The following is an 18,458-nucleotide window of genomic DNA, read 5'->3' on the forward strand; positions in this document are numbered from 1 at the left end:
TTAGAAGTGTCAGTAAGTTGAGTCCCAAGCGTCGTAGCATATTGGACACGTTTTTCACATTTCGCTGCTTACAATAAGGAGAATCAACGCTGTCCTAACGTGCCCTTTCGAATCCCAGTCCCTCTATCTGCCTTTTACGATGTTAGTGCGTTGTCAAGTATTAACTTTATGGCGGTATTCAAGAGCTTAACAATTCTTTCCAGTAAAGTTAAGGAATGGCAAGTTTGTAAATGTCTCGCCAGAGTGGACTAGAATGTGGTAACATAACTGTCATTATTTAGCGACAGTTGAAAGTATTATAGTTTTAGATGAAACAAGGGTACAAAATATGTTGCTAAAGGCGTTTGCTTGACAAAAAACATTATTTGCAAGATCATTTTTTTTAGTATATTTTGACGATTTTCGCAAAAATACTAATTTTGAGACATAACTGAAAGAGTCGAAAAAGTCGGTGGGATTTGCGACAGGTAAGAATTTGACGGCATTGGTAACACTTTCACAGCCTTTCCTAAATTACGAGTCACCACTGTGCGGAAACGAGTTTCAAGTCACTGGTGTCAGCGAATAGCTTCTGTATCACTTTAGTCCAGACGCGTCGACTTCGTAATGTTCTGGAAAGCATTCTCGGCAATCGCAGTTTGTTAGGTGAAACGGCAGTAGCAGCGCCGTCCCCGGGACTGGCGGTGAGAGGCAGAGGCGGAGCAGCCGGTGCGCGGAGGGCTGCAGCGGCCGCAGCGGCAGCCGCGGCTAGAGCGACGTGGCCTGCCCCGCCGCGGCCGCCGCCGCCGCCAGCCCGTGGTGCGAGCCGCAGCCCTGCAGGTACATGTAGTAGCTGCTGTAGTTGTCCGCCGGGCCGGGCGCCGCCACGGGCGCGGGGGCGGCCGTCGCCGGGTGCTGCGGGGGCGGCGGCGCGCGGAAGGCGGCGGCCGCGGCTGCCGCTGCGGCGGCGGCGGCCGCGTGGTGGTGCGCCAGGATGTCCGACACCGAGTGCGACGACACGGACACGGGCCACGCCGGGGGCGGCGCCGCGCCGCCCCCCACCGCGCCGCCCGCCGTCGCCGCTACGGACGGCGGGGAGGCCCCGGGCGCGCTGGCCACCTTGCCCGCGGGCCCCGGCCCGGCCGGCTGGTAGGGGTAGGCGGCCGCCGGGTAGATGGAGCCGTACAGGTGCGGGTGGTGCGCCGCCGCCGCCGCCGCCGCCACCACCGCCGCCCCCGCAGCCGTGCCGGCCGCCGCCGCCGCCGCCGCCGACGCCGGCGAGTGGTGGTGCGGGTGGTGCACGAGCGCGCCGATCTTGTTGCGCAGGATGCGGCTGATGCTGCTCACCGACGGCACGTTGTACTTGTCGCACACGCCGTCCGACAGCAGCCGGTCGCGGATCTCCCACGCGAAGATGCCGGGGTCCTTCTGCTTCAGCTCCTTGATGTACGCAACCACCTGCGGTGCAAAGCAAACCACGTACACTTGAGTTTCTGTTATATAACAAAACAGCAACAGCGCGTCATAAAGTGGGACGACATGGGCGTAAAATCATCCAGGCGCTGACCATTAACGCTCTGGTAAATGAATACAGTCGTACTTTCGAATTCCCATGTTTTGGGACATCGCAATCTAGTCCCTCTGGCATCTCATACACGAGGACTCACACACTGGCAGGGTCGCCGCGAACGCCGACGACCAGTTACTGGTGGTTTCTTCAGACAAACGGCCATCAGTGGACATTAAAGCCAGAGGAATCCTGAATACTATTCAACATTGGTACAACACAAACAATTGCAGCACGTAAGAGACCATATACATTGTGTGATCAATAGTATCCGGACGCCCCCAAAAATATACGTTTTTCTTATTAGATTCATTGTGCTGCCACCTACTGGCAGGTACTCCATATCAGCCTCCTCGGTAGTCATTACGTGAGACAGCAGAATGGGGTGCTCCGCGAAACTCACGAACTTCGAACGTGGTCAGGTGATTGGGTGTCACTTGTGTTATACGTCTGTAGGTGAGATTTCCACATTCCTAAACATCCCTAGGTCCACTGTTTCCAATGTGATAGTGAAGTGGAAACCTGAAGGGAGACATACAGAGCAAAAGCATACAGGCCGACCACCGTCTGTTGACTAACAGAGACCGTCTACAGTGGAAGAGGGTCGTAATGTGTAATAGGCAGCCATCTATCCAGACCATCACACAGTTATTCCAAACTGCATGAGGATCCACTGCAAGTACTATGGCAGTTAGGTGAGAGGTGATAAAACTTAGATTTCATGGTCGAGCGGCTGCTCATAAGCCACACATCACGCCGGTAAATGCCAAACGACGTCTCGCTTGGTGTAACGAGCGTAAACATTGGACGACTGAACAGTGGAAAAACGTTGTGAGGAGTGACGAATCACGGTACACAATGTGGCGATCCGATGCCAGGGTGTGGGTATGGTGAATGCCCGGTGAACGTCATCTGCCAGCGTGTTTAGCGCCAACAGTAAAGTTTTGCGTGACACTATCACAGCACAGACCTACACTGATTTTTAAGCAATTTCTTGCTTCTCACTGTTGAAGAGGAATTTGGTGACGGCGCCTGCATCTTTGTAACGATCGAGCACCTGTTCTTAATGCACGGCCTAAGGCGGAGCGGTTGCACGACAATAAGATCCCTGTAATAGACTGGCCTGCACAGAGTCCTGAGCCGAATCCTATAGAACATCTTTGGGAAGTTTTGGAACGTCGATTTCGTGCCAGGTCTCACGGACCGACATCGATATCTCTCCTCAGTGCAGCATTCCGTGAATAATGGGCTGCCATTCCCCAAGAAACCTTCCAGCATTTGAGTGGATGTAAGCCTGCGAGAGTGGAAGATGTAATCAAGGCTAAGGGTGGCCAAACACCATATTGAATTCCAGCAGTACCGGTGGAGGGTGCCACGACCTTGTAAGTTATTTTGAACCAGGTCTCCGGATACTTTTGATCACATATTGCATGTTGCTGAAAAGCATATTCAGCGACATCCATCGTTCAAAATACGTAATATGAACAATTAAAGAGAACGAGCCACACGGTACCTGAGAGACCCCATCGAAGAAAAAAGTTTCAGCCATCACGAATGCATAGCTACTGGTAAAGTAGAGAAAATATTCTACAAACACGCACGCATAAGCGCTACACGGTACAGACTGCCAAGCACACGCATCAGAGCATACCACTGCGCTCTCTGTGAATCGGTGGTGAGCTTCGCAGCAAGTGTATGGGCTCATAGGTTTGCTCTAACAGAACGGCAGCGAGGCTTGGACAAAGGAGCCTACCCCTGAGGCTGTCAGGGCATTTCTCACTACCTGAACAGAGGTGTTATGCGTGGTGTTGGGTGTCTTCCTTATTCACATAACGAGTGTGCCGTATGCTGCTGGCTTAAGAGGGGACGATATAATAAGCTCAAGGAAACAACAGGGGAAGATATCGAACACAAACGCCAACCAAACACTTGTCAGTGGTATGTCTGCCAATGGGAGATGGACCAAAGTGTCAAAAGTCCTGAACATCAAGGAGTCTAGGCGCGCAGTCCGGAACCGCGCGACTGCTACGGTCGCAGGTTCGAATCCTGCCTCGGGCATGGATGTGTGTGATGTCCTTAGGTTAGTTAGGTTTAAGTAGTTCTAAGTTCTAGGGGACTGATGACCACAGTAGTTAAGTCCCATAGTGCTCAGAGCCATTTGAACCATCAAGGAGTGGTTAGGGATGTATCATGCCAACCTCGGCCGTGCTTATCTGGGCATGATCCATATCCAGCGCGAATACAACGCTTTTCACGTTCTGTGGACGGCGACCGCCAATGCGGTAAATGTTGTTCCTCTGAATGCATGGTGATGTAATGTGAGCGGTACTAACACGTATGGCGAAACATAGCAGGAATCACAACGGAAACACAACAACTCACACAAACGGGGCTACCTAAATGAACTAACACAACTCATCTCCCAGACAGAACACACCATCTATAAACACATGAGATGTTACAAGCATTGTGACAGACGTCAAAGAGACGACTGGGTTAGTTCGGATGAGGGCTCTGGTACTACAGACTCCTCCAACACCGACACAGAGGTCATAACATATGAAGATCAACATGTAGATAGCCAAATACACGAACATTAAACATAGATGAACCACAGAGTCATGTGTTTCCATGTAATCGTGACTGGTTATTGTGCCAGGCACCACATTAAATGTGTAAAACATTAACCTAGCGTGAAGTAGATTGTCACATCAACATATCATAGTGAATAACCTTAGGAGTCACTGTACAGGGATGTCGGACTCCCTTGGCAGCACTGGTGAAGGGGCGTCTACTACACAATCTGTCCAACCCTCTTTCATTGCTCTTCTTCAACAGTTTTTTTTCTTATGATTTCCCGTGTGTTGTGTAATATAGCTGCTCTTTCCACAAAGAAAGAGGGCAACAGATCCCTCGGCCACAGCTGCGTAGCGTGAGAGCTGCGTGGTGGGGGCCGTTTGTCCCTGCTAAGTGGACGCAGTGGAGCACTGCGGCCGGCACAATACTCGTTAGATGGCGGGCCCTACTATTCCAAAGGCAGCATGAGAAAAAATTTCGAACATCGATAAACACCCACAGATTGAGTTTCTTTTGGGGGAAAAGGTAAAAAGTAAAAATAAAATAAAAATATTGATAGTCGAAGGAATCCAATATGTTTTAGTAGATTCGGAAAAGCGAAGCGATTGTCATGACAGACCGACCCTCAAACACTCTGTAGTTGGAAGTCCCATTTGACACTCTGGCAAGCGCCTTATACTGGTGTCCAAAATTAAAGGAATAGATTGCTATTTCCCCGTCTTATATCTAATTCACCGTATAATCCTACAAAACGTCAACAGATGTCTTTACGATCTTGTTCTGCACGGAAGATGGTATTCCGATCAGCGGACAACCACGCCAGCAATGACGTCGGGGTACTTATCAAGCGGGATGCGGTAACCTCACTCCACAATTGCTGTGTACACGGTCACACACAGTGCAGTGTGGCATAGAGAAGACCCCTGCAGACTCTCTGCTGAAGAGAGCCACATGAAGAATGGAAGCAGGAGAGTCGTAAACTGGTGTTGCCCGATGGGTTATTATGAATCGTTTTGTTATTTCTCGGATGAGGCGACAGTTTATAGAGACTGAAACTGCATCCCGAAGAAAAGGACAGGATCGATCACGAGTGACATCAGAAAGAGTGGATCGTTATTTGGCTGTAAGGACACGGCGGTACCGCCTTACAACTGCACTGCAACTGGCGTCCGGCCTCAAGGCATCCCCTGGACGAAAGATTATTAGAGACGGAACGCATCCTCGCAATGGGGAAAAAGGGAAAGAAAATTAGGCTGTTCGCTTTCCACACGAACCAGTCCGGCATTTGCTTTATGAGATTGAGAGAAATCACGGAAAATCTAAATCGAGAAGTCCAGACGGGAATTCCCCGTGACATTATGTGACTAGTTCCTCAGAGGTCTCAAACAAGTTTCCTTCTTTATCCTTTTCCAACTGAGTTGGTGCTCTGTCTCCACTAGCTTCATTATATACATGTTGTTAAACTCTAGCATCCGTCCTACCTTCTGTAGATCAGGAAACAGAAATTTCCTTCCAGAATCATTGCTCTCTGAGGACCCAAGTCATGGAATGAGCTCTGTTGGCAGAGAATTTTCTTCGAAAGTAACTGTGATCAATAGTATCCGGACACCCCCAAAAATATACGTTTTTCTTATTAGATTCATTGTGCTGCCACCTACTGCCAGGTACTCCATATCAGCACTCATCTGCCAGTCAAGACAGTTGAAACAGGCGAGAGCAAGCAACAGCAGTTGAGCTCCCTGTGTATCAAATTCTTGGTTACCTGGTTAGCCATTAGCAAAATACTTGCTTTCGTGCAAAAAAAGCAGCTAATTTAGTATAGGTGTCTCCATCAACATACTGGTATCACATCACAGACACACTATGTGTTGAGTGCTGTCCGTCCTAGAGACACCAGACGTGTAACGAATATCACGTAAGAGCTGGTTTTGCTTCCACTACAGACTTATTATTTTGGGAAGGCTTTCACACTGGAGACGGAATTTATTAGCATTCTTCCTCAAACCTAGTAAATAGTAATTGCCAAATTAATTCCATGGGAAACAGACACACAACGTAGATAAAGTTAGAGGTTATCATACTCTTAACGTAGAGTCAGTTGTACGAAAATGAGGTAAGTGATCGGCAGTGGCCTTTTTAAATGAACCACATACAAATTTGCCTGAACTGATTTATGATAGCACGAAGACCTCGAGCGAGAACGGCTGGATGTCGATTTGTCACACGTCCTGCCGAATGTTAATTCCTTATATTAAACACTCCAATATTGTTCTCGTTGTGCGCCACCCATTTAAACCCGAACAGATTCTTTGAGATACTGGCGAATTCAGCAAACTTCACAGAATTTCTTCGGGTCACGAGGCAATGCCTTTTGTTCTAATGGTACAGAAAAGGTCCACTTCTAAATTGTTGCCTCATGGTATAAAACATTTTATTTTCTGAAATGCGTTCATTAAAACTTCTGTTCGTTGTGGAATAACGAAATTAGTTACTAGTTAATGTCATCTTCAGCAGTTCATTTAGCAGACTTTTATCGAAATTACGTGGGACGAGTCAGCTTACAGGCTACGTATACATGATTTATTTGTGTCTATGTTCGCCTCCGGAGCGTAGCGGTAATGTTACCGCCTATCACACAGGGGGCCTGGGTTCGATTCCCGGCAGGGGACTGGGTGTTATGTGTCCTTCGTCATCATTTTCATCATCACTGACTCGCAAGTCGTCGATGTTGCGTCACCTAAAAACGACTTGCAATACGGCACCCGAACTCGTCCGAATGGGGCCTACCGGCCAACAATGCCATACGATCATTTCATTTCGTGTCTGCCCCCGGTAGCTGAGTGGTCAGCGCGAAAGAATGTCAATCCTAAGGGCTCGGATTCGATTCCCGGTTGGGTCGGAGATTTTCTCCGCTTAGGGACTGGGTGTTGTGTTGTCCTAATCATCATCATTTCATCCCCATCGACGCGCAAGTCGCCGAAGTGGCGTCAAATCGAAAGACTTGCACCCGGCGAACGGTCTACCTGGCGGGAGGCCCTAGTCACACGACATTTCATTTCATAACATTTGTGTCTTTGACATTTAGAGGTTAATAAATAGAACGGTAGCTTAAACGTAGTAAGAATTAACTTATTAAAGTGCCTGACAGGTACAAAAGGAGAGTTTAAATGTAGCCTAAACTCATTTCTTCAGAGTAACTCCTTTTTTTTGTAGACGAATATTTAATTTTAATATTACGATTGATTATACGTGACGAATTTCATGAGCGAATTCATAAAATACGAAGATGCAATTAGAATGCGTGTCTCCGTGAAAGGCGACTCCAATGTGAATGTGAGCAAAAGCCAAAGATGATTCTCACTGCTCACTTTTGCGCTATCAGTATTTTCTTTTCAAGTACTAAGTTTCCACAGAAAATTGTACCATAACACACTAATGAGTATAAACATGTAAAATTTGTTTGTTTCGAAGTGTAGCAATTATGCGAAAAGCAGACACTGCTGATATTAGTTGTATGAACAAATAAATATCATGTTTCTTTCGCTTCAAACTTTCAGCAATTTTTATATCCGTATATATTTTCCATTGACATATTCATATGCTTAATTTACTGTTGATATCCTAGTTGTTGTACAGAAGTGAATATACTGTGTTTTTCCGAAATTAAGGAAGAGTCCATTTGTAGACAACCACTTATTAATCTTTTGAAAAAGTAATTAACAGTATTCTCTAAGCAAACTGATTACAACATTTGTGTCATCTGCAAAAAGTAGTGGCACTGTCTGATGTTTGTTTAGTGGATGGCTCCAAGGTTAACCAGGATAGGAGCCCCGCACAACAACACTCTCTCCACCGGTTTTCACAGCTGGCACGTCGCAATGATGTATGCACTGTTTGCAGGAAACCGTGTGAGCCGTATACACCCATCTTAGCAGTAAATCAAGTAACATGAAAAATCACTGCATAAAATCTTCGTAAAATATTAATGAAAACGTCGTTTGCACCTCAATAAGGGACATCGTGCATTCGTTCACGTGGACAGTTGCGTCTAGGTAACAACGCGTCCACAGAAATAGACTTCTACGAGGGTCACTCCAAAAGAAATGCACACTATTTTTGTAAAAATACAGTTTTCATTCTGCATGTGTGAAAGTTTTACAGTGTGTAGATACATCCTTCCCGCCTGTTTTTAAACTTAGTTCAACCTGTTCCCGTGAGTGGCGGCGTCACAGCATGTCTTCAAGATGGCTGTTACACTTGACGTTCGTCAGAAGCAACGTGCTGTCATAGAATTCCTGTGCTGTGAAAACGAGACAGTAGGAAACATCGATAAGATGTTGAAAAAGGTGTATGGAGATGCTGCTGTCGATAGCAATACAGTTAGTTGGTGGGCAAGCAGGCTTCGTGATGAAAGCGGGCACGGCAATATTGAGGATTGTCCTCGCAGTGGCAGGCCTCGTACTGCACACACTCCAGACAATGTACAGAGAGTTAACGAATTGGTGACTGCTGACAGACGCATGTGACTATCATCTCTTTGGGAAACTAAAAGACTCTCTTCGTGGAACAAGGTTTGCAGATGATGACTCCCTTGTGCACGCTGCCAAACAGTAGCTCCATCAGGTTGGTCCAGAATTTTACCGTGCGGGTATACAGGCGCTGGTTCCAAGATGGCGTAAGGCAGTTGAGAGGGATGGAAATTATATGGAGAAATGAAAATATTGTTCCTAAAGGATGTATCTACACACTGTAAGACTTTGAAACATGTAGAATAAAAGGTGGATTTAAAAAAAATAGGGTGCATTTCTTTTGGAGTGACCCTCGTAATTTCTCACGGCATATTGTATGTACGGTACGCCTTGAAGATCGGCAGTTCATGTTAACCAGTATCTTAGATCTAGCAGTCCAGTGAATGGGTACGAGACTTGCCTAATGCTTCGTCCCACAGCAGCATCTCTGAACACGGGTAAGTCTAAACTTGTCTCTCTTTGGGAATGACCGACTCAATGTGATCTGAAAACACGTCTCTGATCTTCACACACAGTGAGTGCTTTGTGCAGTGAATGTAGCAACACAGGATGCTAGAATAGCTTCCATTGGTGTACTGGTGGCAGAAGTAGTGCAGCTCGCTAGCTATGAAACTCCAGCTAGTTTAAATCGAACTACAGATAGTCGGAAATTTGGGGGGGAAGTTGGGCAGACACTAGCACCGATTCAGAGGACGCGGATACATGGATAGCTCAGCTGGCAAGACCGCAGCTTGTGAGGTGAAAGATGGGTTTACGAGTCCCGGTCGCGCAACATTTTATAATCTGCCAGTATGTTTAGTTGCCAAATTCTTATGAAGTGGCACATTCGCATGAATTTCGTGAAACACAAAATTTGCTGTACATCCTATCTCAACATAGCAACAAGTATTTTGTTGACAAAAGATCATCATGGAAACATCAAAGGCTGTTGCGTTGTTGTTGTTGTTGTTGTTGTTGTTGTTGTTGTGGTCTTCACTCTGAAGATATTCTTCACGCTACTATGTCCTGTGCAACTTCATCTCTGATGCGCATCTTCATAGTTCCATGTCTCCATTTGTGTTAATTACCGTCACATACGTCCATTTTAACCCTCTTACTGTATTCAAGCCTGGATTTCCCTCAGTTACATTTACCACATATACTTCCTTTCATTACCAAATTGAAGATTCCTTGCGGCCTCAGATTGTGCCCTATCAACCCATCCCTTCTTTTGTCAGGTTGTGCCATAATTTTTCCCTCAGTTCGAGTGAAAAAAGTTTGGAAGTCTGTGGTAATGTCTTATGGGACCAAACTGCTGAGGTCATCGTTCCCTAAGCTTACGCAATACTTAATCTAACACACACACCCATGCCCGAGGGAGGACTCGAACCTCTGAGGAGGGAGCCGCGCGAGCCGTGACAAGGCGCCTGAGACCGCACGGCTACCCGCGCGGCCTAGTTCGAGTGAGAAAGTCGACATTATTTATTCGGTCTATCCACCTGTTCTTCAGCATTCTTCTGTGGCATCATGTTTAAAAAGTTTATATACAAATACCTTCAAAAAACACTTCTTAGCACTCAGATTTATATTTGATGTTAACAACATTTTCTTTTCAGAAACTCTTTCTTGTAACTTGCCACGCTGCATTTCATATCCTCCATACTTCATCCATGGTAACCCAAAAAGCAAAACGTCTTGGCTACTCCCTATCTAACACCCTGAGCGTCATCGCCTGATTTAATTCGAAAATATGTCGTTGCTCTTGTTTTACTTTTGTTGATGTCCATCTTACGACCTCCCTTCAAGACAGGACGGCCAAAATAAAAAAAAATAAAAAAAAACTGGTGCGGTAAATGTTTCATTCACTTTAAGGTGCCAACCCAACATACATAATCCACACCCCAGGACAGATGATGGTAAACTGCGCAACCAACCTTAAGGTGCATGAAATATTTTCCGGGTCAGTTTTATTTCGCGCACGCTATACAACTAGTTTCGGTCCAGTAATAATATTCAAGTGACAGGTTAAGATTACATAAAGTTAAAGGAAGGTTCCTTGGCGTCAGATACGTAATTGTTTTCATTAGCAGTATTTGTTGTGTAACAGTTCAGGAGTGGATAAAGAATCTGATAGTCGCAATGTAAGTTTTTCAGCATGGTGTCGTATGTTCACACTATCTAACGAGTGCTTTCTCTAACTTGAATTAGTGGAATGTTGCTGTGGCGAGGGTTGTTTGAATATTAGCAGGTGAAAACGAAAGGGCATCCATTCGACGACAACGCTACGTCTGTCATTGAAGTAAACAGGTTTACACACACATATCGGCCGTCGAAAATATTTCGAGACTGATTCTCTTCCTAGCACGTAAGCGGCGTCAGCGCAGTAATTACTGTGGTAGTTTGAATGTTCAAATGTGGCTGAATTGCTAAGGGACCAAACTGCTGAGGTCACCGTTCCCTAGACTTACATACTACTTAAACTAACTTAAACTACCTTACGCTAAGGAGAACACACACACCCATGCCCGAGGGAGGACTGCAACCTCTGGCGGAAGAGGCCGCGCAATCTGTGACATGGCTCCTTTAACCGCGCGGCCATTCCGCGCGGCAGGTAGTTTGAACTAACAAACAACTGTGAACAATAAATGCGCATCCGACCAGTCAGTTGTGAGGAGGCAGTGTTAACAGACCATGACGTGTCAATATTATTGCATCACAAATCGGAATGGAACAACATCTCTAAATCAAGTTTTGAAGACATTCTGCAGAATATTTTCATGAACAGAAAGATGTGCGCGAAGTTTACCTCGTGCACCTTGACTCCCGAACTAGAACAACGTGTGCACACCTGTCGCGACTGTATTGATATCCAAAACGCGGACAATGCTTTTCTAGAAAAAAAAACCATCACTGGTGACGAGACTTAGTGTTGTCCATTTGAAAGTACCACGAAACGACAAAATGCAAAAATTCACGTGGTCAACACTTTGAACGACATTCGAGCCAATGTGATGAACGAGTTGAACAACATCCCAAAGAAGGACGTTTCTGACAGTTTCACATGGTTGTATGAACATTCTGTGCGTTGTACTCAAGTTGGGTGGCGCGGGGGAGGTGGAGCTTTATAAGGCACCTGAACCATTTAAACAACCATCTTCACTTTTCTCTATTTGTATTAATCCGGAATCGAAACTTTTGAGACAGGCCAGTTGCAGCGTAAAAATACGTGACCCACAGTGAATTGAAATATTTGAGTTAGTGGAATGTTGTTGTAGCAGGACGTGTTTTAGATAACGTAATGTTAAACATGGAAGAACCCTGAGATGCTAAAAGGTATCAGATAGATTATATAATGGTAAGATAGAGATTTAGGAACCAGGTTTTAAATTGTAAGACATTGCCAGGGGCAGATGTGGACTCTGACCACAATCTATTGGTTATGAACTGTAGATTAAAACTGAAGAAACTGCAAAAAGGTGGGAATTTGAGGAGATGGGATCTGGATAAACTGACAGAACCAGAGGTTGTAAAGAGTTTCAGGGAGAACACTAGGGAACGATTGACAAGAATGGGGCAAAGAAATACAGTAGATGAAGAATGGGTAGCTTTGAGAGATGAAATAATGAAAGCAGCAGAGGAGCAAGTAGGTAAAAAGACGAGGACAAATAGAAATCCTTGGGTAGCAGAAGAGATACTGAATTTAATTGATGAAAGGAGAAAATACAAAAATGCAGTAAACGAAGCAGGCAAAAAGGGATACGAACGTCTCAAAAATGAAATCGACAGGAAGTGCAAAATGGCTCAGCAGGGATGGCTAGAGGACAAATGTAAGGATGTAGAGGCGTCTATCACTAGGGGTAAGATAGATACTGCCTACAGTAAAATTAAAAAGACCTTTGGAGAAAAGAGAACCACTTGTATCAACATCAAGAGCTCAGATGGAAACCCAGTTCTGAGCAAAGAAGGGAAAGCAGAAAGGTGGAAGGAGTATAAGAGGGTCTATACAAGGGCGATGTACTTGAGGACAATATTATGGAATTGGAAGAGGATGTAGATGAAGATGAAATGGGAGATACGATACTGCGTGAAGAGTTTGACACAGCACTGAAATACCTGAGTCGAAACATGGCCCCGGGAGTAGACAACTTTCCATTAGAACTACTGACGGCCTTGGGAGAGCCAGTCATCACAAAACTCTACCATCTGGTGAGCAAGATGTATGAGACAGGCGAAATACCCTCAGGCTTCAAGAAGAATATAATAATTCCAATCCCAAAAAAAGCAGGTGTAGACAGATGTGAAAATTACCGAACTATCAGTTTAATAAGTCACAGCTGCAAAATACTAACGCGAATTCTATACAGACGAATGGAAAAACTGGTAGAAGCCGACCTCGGGGAAGATCAGTTTGGATTCCGTAGAAATGTTGGAACACGTGAGGCAATACTAACCTTACTAAGATTAATGAAAGGCAAGCCTACGTTTCTAGCATTTGTAGACTTAGCGAAAGCTTTTGGCAATGTTGACTCTGGAATACTCTATTTCAAATTCTGAAGGTGGCAGGGATAAAATACAGCGAGCGAAAGGCTATTTACAATTTGTACAGAAACCAAATGGCAGTTATAAGAGTCGAGGGGCATGAAAGGGAAGCAGTGGTTGGGAAGGGAGTGAGACAGGGTTGTAGCCTCTCCCCGATGTTATGCAATCTGTATATTGAGCAAGCAGTAAAGGAAACAAAAGAAAAATTCGGAGTAGGTATTAAAATCCATGGAGAAGAAATAAAAGCTTTGAGGTTCGTCGATGACATTGTAATTCTGTCAGAGACAGCAAAGGACTTGGAAGAGCAGTTGAACGGAATGGACAGTGTCTTGAAAGAAGGATATAAGATGAACATCAACAAAAGCAAAACGAGGATAATGGAATGTAGTCGAATTAAGTCGGGTGATGCTGAGGGAATTAGATTAGGAAATGAGACACTTAAAGTAGTAAAGGAGTTTTGCTAATTGGGGAGTAAAATAACTGATGATGGTCGAAGTAGAGAGGATATAAAATGTAGACTGGCAATGGCAAGGAAAGCGTTTCTGAAGAAGAGAAATTTGTTAACATCGAGTATAGATTTAAGTGTCAGGAAGTCGTTTCTGAAAGTATTTGTATGGAGTGTAGCCATGTATGGAAGTGAAACATGGACGATAAATAGTTTGGACAAGAAGGGAATAGAAGCTTTCGAAATGTGGTTCTACAGAAGAATGCTGAAGATTAGATGGGTAGATCACGTAATTAAGGAGGAGGTTTTGAATAGAATAGGGGAGCAGAGGAGTTTGTGGCATAACTTGACAAGAAGAAGGGACCGGTTGGTAGGGCATGTTCTGAGGCATCAAGTGATCACAAGCTTAGCATTGGAGGGCAGCGTGGAGGGTAAAAATCGTAGAGGGAGACCAACAGATAATACACTAAGGAGATTCAGAAGGATGTAGGTTGCAGTAGGTACTGGGAGATGAAGAAGCTTGCACAGGATAGAGTAGCATGGAGAGCTGCATCAAACCAGTCTCAGGGCTGAAGACCACAACAACAACAATGTTAAAACGATACCTGAAGATGTCGCTTGTCCGAAACGTGTCTGTAAATAAATATACGTGTCAACAGCGTATGTTTCGATAACCTCGTTCTGTAGCTACAGTGGAGCTGTGGAGCGCAGCCTAGAGGAAGTATAATAAATTGAGCGTGTGCGGTGCCTGCCTACCTTGGGCGTGGTGACGCGGGGCTTGCTGCCGCCGATGGCGCCGGGCAGGATGGATCCGGTCTCGTGGTAGCGCGCCAGGATCTTGGAGACGCAGCCGTGCGAGACGCGCAGCTGGCGCGAGATGTCGCACGGCCGGATGCCCAGCTGCGCCAGCTCCACGATGCGCATGCGCACCGCGTTGGGCAGCGGCCGCCCGTTCACGAAGACGCCGCCCAGCTGGTTCACCTCCCCGTACTGCTGCTGGCACTGCGACTCTGCAGCACAGCACGGCACGCCAGCCCTCACCTCTCTGGTCGCAGGCAAACACACTCAGTGGAAGTAGTATTGCGCACAAGAGAAGAGTCACAAGCTAATGAACTGCGATGGATTAGCACTTGCCTCCAGCCACCACGCCACCACCATATTCTACCTACACGATGAACGCGAACGCCACCCATAAAATTTCGGAGACTGTTGATAGTAATTGCGGTCGTTATTATCTGATAGTATGTATACAACCTGTGCTTAAAATTTAGACGGCCGTTTCTTTCACAGCGGTTTTCTCTTTCTGAAGCACGACAAGTTTAGACGAGCCAGCGCCGTGGCGTAGCGGCTGTAGGCAAGTCTGGTAAACTGCATACGACTGGTGACGTAAAACACAAACAATCGTGAGACTGGGTACCGCCTATTGGCGCTGCGGGCACTTGACGCGGCAAGGAAAATGTACAAGCGCAGCAGAGACGAATAGGGAATCATTCTTGCGTCAGTACGGGCCGCATATGGTGAAGCAGGTTGACAGAGACAACGCCGATAATCAGCAGGTAGCTATAGCCCGGAGCCTGGGAACAAGCGCATCGCACGGCGAAGCTGGTGAGGTATTCGTCTGCTACTGTCGTAAGTATCTATGGAAAGTGGTTAGCCGGCCGGAGTGGCCGAGCGATTCTAGGTGCTTCAGTCTGGAACCGCGCGACCGCTACGGTCGCAGGTTCGAATCCTGCCTCGGGCATGAATGTGTGTGATGTCCTTAGGTTAGTTAGGTTTAAGTAGTTGTAAGTTCTAGGGGACTGATGACCTCAGAAGTTAAGTCCCATAGTGCTCAGAGCCATTTGAACCATTTTGAAAGTGGTTAAAGGATGACGGTGCCGGTAGCAGGAGACAAGGTACAGGACGTCCGCGGCTCATCATTGAACATGGAGGCTGGGGACTCGTACCCTCTGTAAAGTGGGATAGGCGGCGTTCTGTGGCAGATCTGACAATACAGTAAAAGGGACACAAGCGTTTCAGAGCACACCGTTCAGCCCTCACTGTTAATCACGGGGCTCCGCACTAGACGACACGTATGCGTTCCACAACTTCATCTGTATTACGACTGAAGTGGACATCATCGAGATTAAGCCTGTGATTAATGGAAACGAGTCATCTGCTCGGTGAGTTACGGTTCTCGTTATAGCAGGTCGACAATCCTGTTCGGATGCTTTGTCATCCAGGTGAACGCCTGCTCGGAACATGTAACGCGTCACGGACACACGCCGCTAAGTGCTGTATTATGTTCTTCGAGACATTCACCTGGCCTCGAGGTCTGTGGACTACGTGAATATTACTGAAGACCGCCTGCATCCCTTCATGCTTAAAGACTTCCCCTGCAGGAAGGAGGATAACTGACTGTGTCACAAGGTCAAAAAAAAAAATGGTTCAAATGACTCTGAGCACTATGGGACTTAACATTTGAGGTCATCAGTCCCCTAGAACTTAGAACCAGTTAAACCTAACTAACCTAAGGACATCACACTGTAACGTCTATTAGCAAAGGACATATTTTGTAGTAAAGAGAGAACATTGTGCATCATATTCTGTTATTGTATGGAATTATGTATTTTTTATTATTATTATTTATTTTAGATAATATCTGTGTCGGCGAGTACTGAAACCGCACAGACGATAAATATCATACAAAGATAAGAATATACCACTAGTATAAATAATACAGAACGAACGTTAATTTCTCTGTCTTCTTCTTGGAGTTGTACGAGTAAGATAGCCTGTGACGCTGTAGTATATGCTAACGTAGTCTTCTTTTGTCAAGGTCGATAGATGTACGCCATTACGTACTCATTGTAAAAGGTGTGTATTAGTTAACATATTTGAATGTTTTGAATAGAGTTATTTAATGAAGCCTTGCATTATTATTTGTAGTAGCTTGCTTGGAATATTATCCCATCCTTTTGAGATATTTTCAGTTATTTAAATATTATCCGTGGTGCAGAGCTGCGCTACGAACGAACGAGCCGCTGCCGCGGCGCATTCAAACTGCATAAAAAGAAATCGATCATACCGCAAAGAAGCGGGAAGGTAATAGTGAAATAAAATCATCTCTTTCAGCTTCCGGACTTGCAGAGCAGAGCAGCAGATTTTGTGATGTGTTTTGCAGGTTGACGCGGGCTGCTGATAATATATTACTAACAGTACAAAAAAGATAATTTACCTTCGTAACATAATAGGAATTTCGCTGTGCTTAGTTCTTGTCTGGCAAACCTTATAGTGAAAAGGTATTTTTCTCCGACAATAGTCTCATGTTCTTGTGCTAGTCGTGGTAATTATTGGTGTTTTAATCTTAACAAAAATCCACTGCAAAATTATTTTGATGATGAACAATCTTTGCGAACTGTAACATAAATATTTCATAACAAAATAATTTTTCATTTTCAATAAATATAAAGTAGGGAAGATATGTTGACTTTTATAGTGAATTACAGTAACGATAAATGTTCCTTTAATAGAAAGCCAGTTACAGAACAATAAGAACCCAATATATTCTGTTTTGTTGAAAATTAATGATTATAAAGAAATTCATGGCACAGCATTAATAAAAGGTATTTCGCGGCTCTTTTCGTATATGCGTTGTTACGCAAATAATAATAATAAAACTAAGCAAAATAAGAGAAAAGAGTGTTTACGTAAAGTGAAACGGACGCGAAAACACACATCCATGCCCGAGGCAGGATTCGAACCTACGACCGTAGCGGTCGCACGGTTCCAGACTGAAGCGACTAGAACCGCTCGACCAGAGCGGCCGGCAAAGTCAATGCACTTTTGCATCATCGGTGACATCAGTTTCCTGAGGATCAGGCCATAGCGAATTCTCGCAAACGATTATCTCCATTTAGATCTATAATTATATTCAAAGACTCACTGTGTGGCAAAGGGTACTCCTTCTCGTACCACACCTTAACGTTTGATTCCGGTCCCTTCACGGGAAAGAGGACTTTTTGTACATCACTATGTGAACTATCGCTTACCTAGTTCTTTTCTGCGCAAGGTGCAAAGAATATCGCTAGTTCACGCCCTGAAAGACAGATTTCGAAGTTTTCTGAGCAGGGTCCCATGAGATTTAATCGTCTTTCCTCTTCTGTCTAACAGTAAGTATGTGAGTTGTGCTGTTATGTTTACACCCTGCCTGGGCTCCAACCAGACTATGAACCATTGTTGCTCCCGCGCCGCTATTTGTAAGATGGTTGTGACTTCGACTCGCATCTACGCCCTTTGATGCTCTTTTGTTTTCCAGCGCCCGTGCTGATATTCGCTCAAAGTCACAATCTCTTAGCATGTGCCAGTTCTGATGACTATGTCGGCAGGCTATATTTTAACGACCGATGACCTCAGCAGTTTGATCCCTTAAGAATTCACACACACGCTATATTTTAACAAACTGAATTCCAACTCCAAGCTTATTAAAAGAAAAAAAAAAAGAAATGAAACCACCATTCATGTTTGTTACCTTTTCCGACACATTTATTCGATAGACTCCACAATTAGGCTGTCCCAGATAGTTTGCGTTTGCACTAAGATGGTGGTCTCCGCGTATTTCATTTCGTGATTATATTGAGGCCATTTCTGGGCAACAGTTTATTTGCTTCGTTGATTTAGTTAGGGGTGTCGCTGATGTTTCTTGCCTCTCTCCTCGACTGTTCTGGTAGGCTGCCCCACGTAACACATGCTACATTCGCATGGAATGCGGTACAAACCCGGCTTTCGGATCGTCTTTAATATTACGAAGAAGGCTATTTATCTTTACTGACACGAGTGAAATGAAATGATCCCATGTTGCCGT

General features: G+C 45.2%; 1 protein-coding gene across 1 annotated transcript in view; it reads right to left on the reverse strand.

Moving 5' to 3' along the window:
- Window positions 1-747: 747 nt before the first annotated feature.
- The window catches only part of LOC124613523 (paired box protein Pax-1-like), a 306,983-nt gene continuing 289,272 nt past the window's right edge, over window positions 748-18,458 (reverse strand). The window contains exons 3-4 of the mRNA XM_047142234.1: window positions 14,372-14,625; window positions 748-1,437 (exon numbers count right to left, since the gene is read on the reverse strand). Coding sequence (XP_046998190.1) covers window positions 748-1,437; window positions 14,372-14,625 — 944 coding nt within the window. The remainder of the gene's footprint in view (window positions 1,438-14,371; window positions 14,626-18,458) is intronic.

This window comes from Schistocerca americana, chromosome 4 (assembly GCF_021461395.2).
Source record: "Schistocerca americana isolate TAMUIC-IGC-003095 chromosome 4, iqSchAmer2.1, whole genome shotgun sequence".
Taxonomy (NCBI): Eukaryota; Metazoa; Arthropoda; class Insecta; order Orthoptera; family Acrididae; genus Schistocerca; species Schistocerca americana.